The sequence below is a fragment of the Carlito syrichta genome, unplaced genomic scaffold, assembly GCF_000164805.1.
Source record: "Carlito syrichta isolate Samal-C Ts95f unplaced genomic scaffold, Tarsius_syrichta-2.0.1 Scaffold304337, whole genome shotgun sequence".
Taxonomy (NCBI): domain Eukaryota; kingdom Metazoa; phylum Chordata; class Mammalia; order Primates; family Tarsiidae; genus Carlito; species Carlito syrichta.
In genome coordinates this window covers 1160072-1169158 of record NW_007248433.1, presented here as the reverse complement: position 1 = coordinate 1169158, position 9087 = coordinate 1160072, and the positions used below count along the sequence as shown (strand labels likewise).

The 9087-nt window shown below is 58.1% G+C and overlaps 1 protein-coding gene across 1 annotated transcript in view; it reads left to right on the top strand.

Moving 5' to 3' along the window:
- SLC7A5 (solute carrier family 7 member 5) overlaps positions 1–9087 on the top strand; it is a 38969-nt gene that overhangs the window by 11203 nt on the left and 18679 nt on the right. Inside the window, exon 2 of the mRNA XM_008059725.2 lies at positions 2148–2273. Coding sequence (XP_008057916.2) covers positions 2148–2273 — 126 coding nt within the window. The remainder of the gene's footprint in view (positions 1–2147; positions 2274–9087) is intronic.

The window sequence follows — 9087 nt, the reverse complement described above, 5'->3', positions numbered from 1 at the left end:
GAGGGGGGGCGGGGGAGGGACTGGCCTCTGTCCCACAGCCCTGCTGGTGTCACTCCCCAGCATGACATCAATGCCGCAGGACGGCCCACGGCTAGGACAGCCACGGCACACCGCCGGCTGCTTGTCTGTAAGATGAGGGGACAGCAGAGGTGACAGCCGCAGGGGCTGTGCTCAGCGCAGCCCGCGCCTGTCTGACTGTCTGGTTTCTGGAGCCCGTGGCAGCATGCCGGCTCCGGACGGCGCAGCCAGTGGCCGGAAGGTGGCCCCTCCCCCTCCCCAATGAATGGGTGAGTGATGCAATCACCCAGCCTCTTGCGAATCCCGGAAAGAAAGAGCCCAGAGCCCGCGTACCCGCGTAGGCGGCTTTGTCACACACCTGCAAGGAGATGGAGGCTGTCTGAAGGCCACGACCGCCCTCTTGCCCAGGTTGTGGGGGGAGCAACGTCCCACCAACCGCCTGGACCAGGGAGTCCCGTTATTCACTGCCCACCCTGCCCTCTTCACTCTGTGGGGGGTAGAGGGTTCTCGAGCCTGTTATTTTGAGGGTGGCAGCTTAGCTAGCTGCCTTGAGACATTTGCCAAGCACTCTGCTTTGGTTGTGATGCATCAGCCATTGCTTGCATCAGCAGAGCCAGGGACCCTCAGTTAGTCCCCAGGAGGGATCAGGGACTGTCCACATGGCGAAATGTTTCCTGTTTGCCTCCTGAGCCGGCACGTCTTGTCAGCTCATGGATTTATTCTTTGGGACCTGTTGCTCAGATTGTGAGATGACCTTAATTTGTTTAGTGGAGAAGTGCCCCGGCATCCGCAGGCCTGGCATGAGCAGACTCTGAGTGTCGTTTCCATGGGGAGTAGAAAGTGGGGGTGTCTTAGGCCTGGGTGACAGAGTGAGACTCCAACTCAAAAAAGAAAATGGTGGCGGCACAAGCCTGTAGTCGCAGCTGCTTGAGAGGCTAAGGCAGGAGGATCGCCTAGGTCCAGGTGATCCAGACCACAGTGAGCTATGACTGCGCCACGGCACTCCAGCCAGGGCAACAGCATGAGATCCTGTCTCTAAAGTATAAAAATAAAAGGGAAAACAGCAAGACCCGCTCTGCATGCTGCTGACTGGTGTTGCTGTTCTGTCTGTTCCCTGCTTGTGTCCGGTGGACAAGCTCCCTCCGGCTGGTGTCACGCCACCTGGAGGTGGCTGTGTGGGGCTGGATGTGATGTCTACAGTGCAGCCCGGCAGCCGCCAAGAGTGGCCAGAGTCGAGCGTGGTATCAGGAAGCAGGGTGGCAGTGTTCAGTGCCCGTGTGGGTGGGACATGTTGCATTCCAGGCTGTGGGCTGACTGCCATCACCGGCTCACAGGTCCCAAAATGTAACTGAATTTTGCCCCTGGAAATCTCCACAGACCGCCCCCCAACGCTCTGCTCAGGACTTGGGGGTCCAGCAGTCTTGGAGGCCTTGCTGATGTCTGGATCTGTCTCTGCCCATCCCCACCTCGGCGCCTTCCAGGATGAGGGCTCCCAGCCTCCCCTGGGGGGGCTGCTCAGGCATCTGTGGAATGTTCGAGGCCACCTCTGGTGTTCAGGATACGCCTTCAACCCGGCATGGTGGCTTATGCCTGTTGTCCCAGCACTTTGGGAAGTGGAGGCGAGAGGATTGCCTGAGCCCAGCAGGTTGAGGCTGCTGTGGCCGTGAGTGTACCACTGCCCCAGTCTAGGTGACAGAGTGAGAATCCGACTCAAAAAAAAAACAAAAACCAGTGGGGGCCATGCCCTCGGCCTGCTGTCCTGCCCCCATAGGCTCAGGACACCTCCTGCAGTGCCCTATCTGTAGGGTTCCATGGAGTGACTCTTGGGTGTGGTATAGGTTACAGAAGTGAGTGGCATCCTTGGGGCGAGTCTCTGGAGCCATGGGATGAAGGTGTGTGGCAGGGAGGGAGGAAAGGCTTGTGAGGCATCCCTGACTGACCCTCGGACCTAGAGATGTCATGTGTATCACAGCAGGTCCCAGAAAAATCAATGTCAGTATGTTTCCTGTTAGACCCAGCTCGGCCCATGGCATCCTCCCCCTGGGCACATACTACCTCTCAGCCTCTTGGCTGATGACCGCTCTCCTGTGATTACTGCCCACGAGACTGACCTGCCTCTGTCCCCACAGTGCTGCTGACAGCCGTGAACTGCTACAGCGTGAAGGCCGCCACCCGGGTCCAGGACGCCTTCGCCGCCGCCAAGCTCCTGGCACTGGCCCTGATCATCCTGCTGGGCTTCGTGCAGATTGGGAAGGGTGAGTTTGGCCCCCAACAGTCCCTCCAGGCTGTACCTGTGTCCCTGACTGTGTGGCCCACCCTGAGAGTCTCCCGCGACTGTGCTACACTGAGTCTGCCCCAGGAGGAAGTCACCCCGTACATTAAATTAGGCCTTGGAGCAGGCGCAGAGCCCTGCAGACTTGTGGCTGTGCACAGAGAGCCTGGCGGCCCCAGGGGGTCTTGCTGCTTCCCTTTTATTTTTATACTTTAGAACAGGGTCTCAGGTTGTTGCCCTGGCTGGAGTGCAGTGGCGCAGTCATAGCTCACTGTGGTCTTGATCACCTGGGCTCAGGCGATCCTCCTGCCTTAGCCTCTCAAGCAGCTGCGACTACAGGCTTGTCCTGCCACCATGCCAGCTAGGTTTTCTTCTTTTTTGAGTTGGGGTCTCACTCTGTTACCCAGGCTAGAGTTATAGAGTACAGTGGTACGATCATGACAGTCATGGCTCCTCCTGGGCTCAAGTGACCCTCCCACTTTGGCCTCTTCAAGTGCTAAGGTTACTGGCGTGAGCCACCACACCCACCCTTTATTTTTTTATTTTTTATTTTTATTTTTTGAGTTGGAGTCTCACTCTGTCACCCAGACTGGAGTGCAGTGGCCGCTCCTGGCCACCGCAGCCTCGACCTGCTGGGCTCCGGCGATCCTTCCGCCTCAGCCTTCCAAGTAGCCGGAATTGCAGGCATACGCTACCACGCCTGGCTGATTTTTTGATTTATTGTAGAGATGAGGTCTCGCTGCCCAGGCGGGTCTCGAACCCGCGGGCTCAGGCAGTCCACTCACCTCAGCCTCCCAAAGGCGCGGGATTACAGGCTGAACCACCGAGCCCGGCTACACCCACCCTTTAAAACATTTTTTTACAGGGAGTAGGTCTCACTGTGTTGCCTGACTGGTCTCGAACTTCTGGCCTCAAGTGATCCTCCTACCTTGGGCTCCCAGAGTGCTGGGATTATGAGCACGAGCCACCACACCTGGCCCTGTTTGTTTTTTATGAAGTTTGTAAGTCTTAGGTGCCCGGTCTGTGAGTTGTAGTCACAACATGAGAAGGATAGGGAACGTTCCAGCCCAGCAGGGGCCTCACTCACCACACTGCTCCCTCCCACTCTGTCTCTTCCCACACCTGCCTCTCTGTCCCATGTGATGTTACTCAGTGGTGCGTGCTCTCCCCTGGCTGGGCGATGCCCCTTCTCATGCTTTACTTGTAACATAATTCTATGGGCAAGTATGGCGGTGCCTCTGTGTTTTTGGGTTATTAAAAATAAAGATCAGCTGGGCTCAGTGGCTCAGCCTGTAATCTCGCTCTTTGGGAGGCTAAGGTGAGTGGATTGCCTGAGCCCACAGGTTCGAGACCCACCTGGGCAACTTGACGAGACCTCATCTCTACAATAAATCAAAAACTAGCTGGGTGTGGTAGCACACACCTGTAGTTCCGGCTACTTGGAAGGCTGAGGTGGAAGGATTGCCGGAGCCCAGCGGGTCAAGGCTGCGGTGGCCGGGAGTGTGCCACTGCCCTCCAGTCTGGGCGACAGAGTGAGACTCCAACTCAAAAAAAAACCCCCCCAAAAAAAAGATCAGATAAGCGTTGAAACATCACTCAGATATGTCCACCATTAACTTAGTGAGAGCAGAGTTAGGAATGTGGCTTTTTAGGCTGGGTGGGCCAGGATTTGGTCATCACTGTGTGATCTTGGGGAAGTCACTTGCCCTCTCTGAGCCCCTTCCCTGGCTGCCTGTTCCTGGGGCTGCTGGGGGACTGTCGAGTGTCCCCGCAGGCATGTTCCCACAGATGTCATTCTACAGGTGTCTGTGTCTCTGGACCTTTTCATCCCTGTGTTTGCATGGTCTTTCTGGGTTTTTGTGCAGAGCCACCTCACCCTTTTCCACCCTGTGACTTCATGATACATGCACCATAGTTCATTACATGGTTCCCATTCTAGTGGGCACAGACCCTAGAGCCCTGGCACTGGGCACTGTCTCCAGCCTTGTCGGGTGCAGCTGGAGACAGGGTGGCTTCTGTCAGAAGTTCCTTTTTTTTTTTGAATCTGAGTCTCATTCTGTCACCCACGCTGGGGGACAGTGGCCCGCTCATAGCCATGCAGCCTCAATGTGCTGGGCTCAGGCTATCCTTCTGCCTCAAGCTTCCTGAGTAACTGGAACTACAGGTGCGTGCCACCATGCCTGGCTAGCTTTTTTATTTAGAGACAAGGTCTTGCCATGTTGTTCAGGCTGGCCTTGGACCCCTGGGTGCTGGCAATCCTCTCACCTCTGCCTCCCATAGTACTGGAACAACAGGTGCGTGCCACCATGCCTGGCCTGAACTCCCTGTGAACTTGTTTCTGTCCCTGTGGAATGGCCAGCCTGGGAGCAGAGTAGTTCACAGCTGCCTCGTTTGGCTCCTCACTGGGCATAGTCACCTAGATCGGCAGTGGGTGGCTGTGGCTCTGCCTTGAGCTGTCATCATAGCCCACTGTGAGCTTGGTCCCAGGCTGACACACTGTTGTGGCAGTCATGGGATGGCAGTAGAGAGGAGGTCTGGTAGTGGTGTGGCTATGGCTGGAGGTAGGGGGCCAGCAGGGCCTTGTCAGGGCCGGAGGAGCAGGGCGGGACCCTAGCGACCTGAGTCACTTGCTCTCTATCTCACAGGTGGGCTTGGAGTGTGGGGGCCGATCCACCCACCACACGGCGAGCCTCCCGGCCCTGCTTGTCCTCCCAAGCCTACTTGTCCAAACCTGCAGACTTGGCCCTCCTCCTGCCAGAGCCCGGTAGACAGCCACTATGCATGCCATCCTGGCCTCTGCTAGGCTCCCGGCCCTCTGCTGGCCACACGGGGCACTTTGGGACTGGCCAGAGAGATCTGAGCCCTTGCTACTGCAGGGCAAGGAGGCTACTTCCAGCCCTCAGCTCTTGAGGCCGCAGGGCCTGCCTCTGAGGGTGAGAGACCACAGCACTAGTCTGCAGTGACCTTGGAAAGGGACCAGCATCCCAGCCATGGAGCCGACCCATCTTTCCCAAGTGCACTGAGCTCACCCAGTGACTATGAGCTGCGATCGGCATTGTCGTGTTGAGGGAAAAACCCACCCTTTCCCCAGATGACTCGAAGTGGCCCAGGTCATGCCTCAAGGGCACGCTCTTGCCCTGCACGTCCGTCAGTGGTTCTGAGTCACCCAGGACCTGGGGGCCACCAAGGGGCAGGGCTGGGTGAGTTCTCGCTGCATCCAGAACCTTCCCAGGTTGTGAGGTTCCAGGACCCAGTGGGCGAGGCTTCCAGACCGTCTGGTCACGAGCAGCTAGCTGCTCAGGGAGGGGCCGGACTGGCAGCTCCCTGCCTCGAGAAGGGTTCGGCTGGGTAGGACCCGTTTTGTGGGCAGGAGGAAAAACTCTATCCTGTGCCTGCCAGGCTCTGCGCTGGGAGGCCCGCCCGGGGAGGCGGTTTCCTCGAGAAGGCAAGGCGTCTGCCTGGCTGCACTGGTTGGGAAGACGGGAGGGGCTGAGGAGGCGAACCTGACTTTCGTAAAAACAAATTTCAGTAGGGATAGCAAGGAGCTTCTGTTCAACTTGAATACATAATATGTTTGTAATTCTGTTTGCTGTGGAAGCATCCGCCCCCTACACTGTCGAATTCCCTTCCTGGCTCAAGCCACGTGAGATGCAGTGACAGTGCAGCGTCGGCGGAATTCTCCAAGGCGGTTGTTCCGTTCCCAGATGAATGCCTCTGCCTCCAGAGGATACATTGTTGAAATGCTGACCCTGCTCCCAAAACAGTCGTCTGGCTGTATTTCCCACTGGGCACAGAGCCCGTGGGCTACCCACCCCATCCGAGGCTGGAACTTGGGCTCCAGTGGGCATGTTGGCTGCCAGCTGGCCAGCCAGGTCTGGGGTAGGCAGCAGAGTCGGGCAGCGCAGGCCTGGCCCATGCACCTGCTTCTGTCCATCCAGGACACCTGCTTCGTCGGCACTGAAGTAGCTTCCTCCTCGCCAACCTCGGCCCTGGGACAGGCCTGGGGCTACAGAGAGGGCGCCGTCCCTGGGGTCCCGCGGGCCTGTTTCCTCACCCTCGGGAGAGGCCCCGGGCTATGTGAGCAGCCACCTTCCTCCCAGTGGCCTTCCACAGAGCCTCCCCGTGTGCTGGGTCTGTGTTGGGTCCCAGTGAGGGTACAACTCCGTGTCCAGAGCCTGTGTTACTGTGTGGGGACGTCATACCGCCATAGACATGGGACCAGGAGAGCCATGGGGAGGGGAGGGGCGGGGATCCACCCCAGACCAGGAGACTCTAGGGGGAGTTGTCCTCCCCGAGATCTAGGGGTAGGAGGAGGAGACGGGATGACGGCACAGAGTGAGGGTGACACAGGTGCTGGCTCTGCAGCGGCCTGAGCAGGTCAGGCCTCTCACCTTCTCGGATGTGGGGGAGCTATGGCTGCCCTTGGGCTGGGGGCACAGGGGACATAGGCCAGTTGACACACAGGGTGTCTAGGGTTTGGGAGACGGTGTTTGGAGTGGATGAGTCGTGGGGGGCCAGAGAGGTAAGGGTGGCTTGGGCAGGGTGGCCTCAGGAGATGCCTTGGGAGCAGTGCCCAAGGCCCCAGGTGGATGAGGTGGGCGGGCCATGGTGGGCAGGATGCCCCACACGCCTTCACCTGCAACCTTCCCTGGACATTTAGCAGAGGCTGCACCCGAGGTCAGGCTGTTCCCAGAGATGAGAGGCAGCTAGGCTTTGTTTCCGGCCAGGGCAGGAGTGGGTGCAGGCTCCATGTTCCAAGCCCAGTGCCCATGGCCAGGTCCCTCCTGGCCGTACAATGGGCCCCTCTGTGCTTGGGCTCGGGCTGCGGCGGCTGGACCCGCTGATCTCCCCGTGGGCTGATTAGATGGGGCCACGGTCAGATAGGAAGAGACAGAATCACTCGCTCTACCCCAGGTTGCCTCAGGGGGATCAGCTTTCCCCTGGAGTGTGGGCTGCACTTTTACTCTGTCTACAGGAAGGAGAGAACATTCTGTCAGCCTGAGGCATGTCTGCACAACTCCCCTCCACTGCAGGGCTTGTAGGAGGAGAAGCACCCCACCTGGGCTCAGACCCCTCCAAGCGTGTTCTCCCACTGTTGGCCTTGGGGCTGCAACCTGGGGTGTGGCCTAGCAGTAAGTGGCGATGGACCCCAGGGCTGGGAAGAGGAGGCTGTGTCTATGGTTTATTTTTTTTCAGTCAGAGTCTCGCTCAGTTGCCCAGGCTGCAGTGCCTGGCTAGCGGCAGACTAGAGGCACGCTCACAGCCACCGCAGCCTCGACCTGCTGGGCTCAGGCCGTCCTTCTGCCTCAGCCTTCCAAGTAGCTGGAATTACAGGCATGTGCCGCCATGCCCAGCTAATTTTTTTTTATTTATTGTAGAGATGAGGTTTCAATCAAGTTGCCCAGGTCTCCAACCCCTGGATTCAGGCAATCCCCTCACCTCTGCCTCCCTGAGAGCTGGGATTACAGGCCTGAGCCACTGCGCCCGGCCACATCTATGGTTTTCTTTTTTTTGAGTTGGAGTCTCTGTCCCCCAGACTGGAGTGCAGTGATACCCTCCCAGCCACTACCTGCTGGGCTTCGGCGATCCTTCCGCCTCAGCTTTCCAAGTAGCTGGAACTACAGGTGCGCACTATCATGCCCGGCTGGTTTTTGATTTATTGTAGACATGAGGTCTTGCCAAGTTGCCCGGGCGGGTCTCAAACCTGCGGGCTCAGGCAATCCACTCACCTCGGCCTCCCAGAGTGCTGGGATTACAGGCTGAGCCACTGAGCACGGCCATCTGTGGTTTTCTTTTTTTGTTTGTTTTTTGTTTGTTTGTTTGTTTTTTTGAGTTGGAGTCTCACTCTGTCACCCAGACTGGGGTGCAGTGGCTGCTCCTGGCCACCGCAGCCTCGACCTGCTGGGCTCCGGTGATCCTTCCGCCTCAGCCTTCTAAGTAGCTGGAACTACAGGCGTGCACTACCATGCCCGGCTAATTTTTTGATTTATTGTAGACGTGACGTCTCGCCAAGTTGCCCAGGGGGTCTCGAACCTGCAGGCTCATGCAATCCACTCACCTCAGCCTCCCAAAGTGCTGGAATTACAGGCTGAGCCACTGAGCCCGGCTCGTCTGTGGTTTTCAAAGTGATTGTTGTCATCTGGTTCAAGGGACCGAGGCCCCGAGGCTCAGAGGAGAGGGCTTGCTCTCTGACCCCCAGATCAGGCCGTGGCCTCCAGGGGACCATAGGAACCTCCTTGAGAGAGGGCAGGCAGGAGCTAGACTCGCAGTCCCTGGGGACCCAGCTCTGCCAGCCCCGGTCAGGGCTGGTCTCTGAGCCTTGGCATCCCCTGCTGTGACATAGGCTGTTGTCCTTGCAGGGAGGCTCCCAGGGGGCCTGAAACCTAACACCAGTTCTTCCCTGCCTCACGTCCTGTTTCTCTGCTTTCTAGGAGGGTGGGTGCAAGGACGGGGTGGCCTCGGGTTGGAACTGAAATGTGTGCCCGCAGACATCTGGTGCAGGGACCCCTGGTACCTGGAAGTGGGGACACAGCAGGTGGGAGGCCTGACTGGGGTGGGACCCTGAAGCCCTGGGCTGAATGCTGAGGCTGAATTCATGTCTGCGGCGCAGAAAACCCTCTGGTATCTGAGCTGGGACCTTGGCCAGTTTGGCTGCCATAGGAAAGGCAAGCTGGGATCTTCCACGGTGATGTCGGCTGTCGGCCCAGGCCCATAGGGCTTCTGGGAGCTCAGCTTCTTGCTGTAACATAGACACCTCCTTGTGAGCTCTCTGGGGTCTCTTTTTTTTTTTTTTGAGT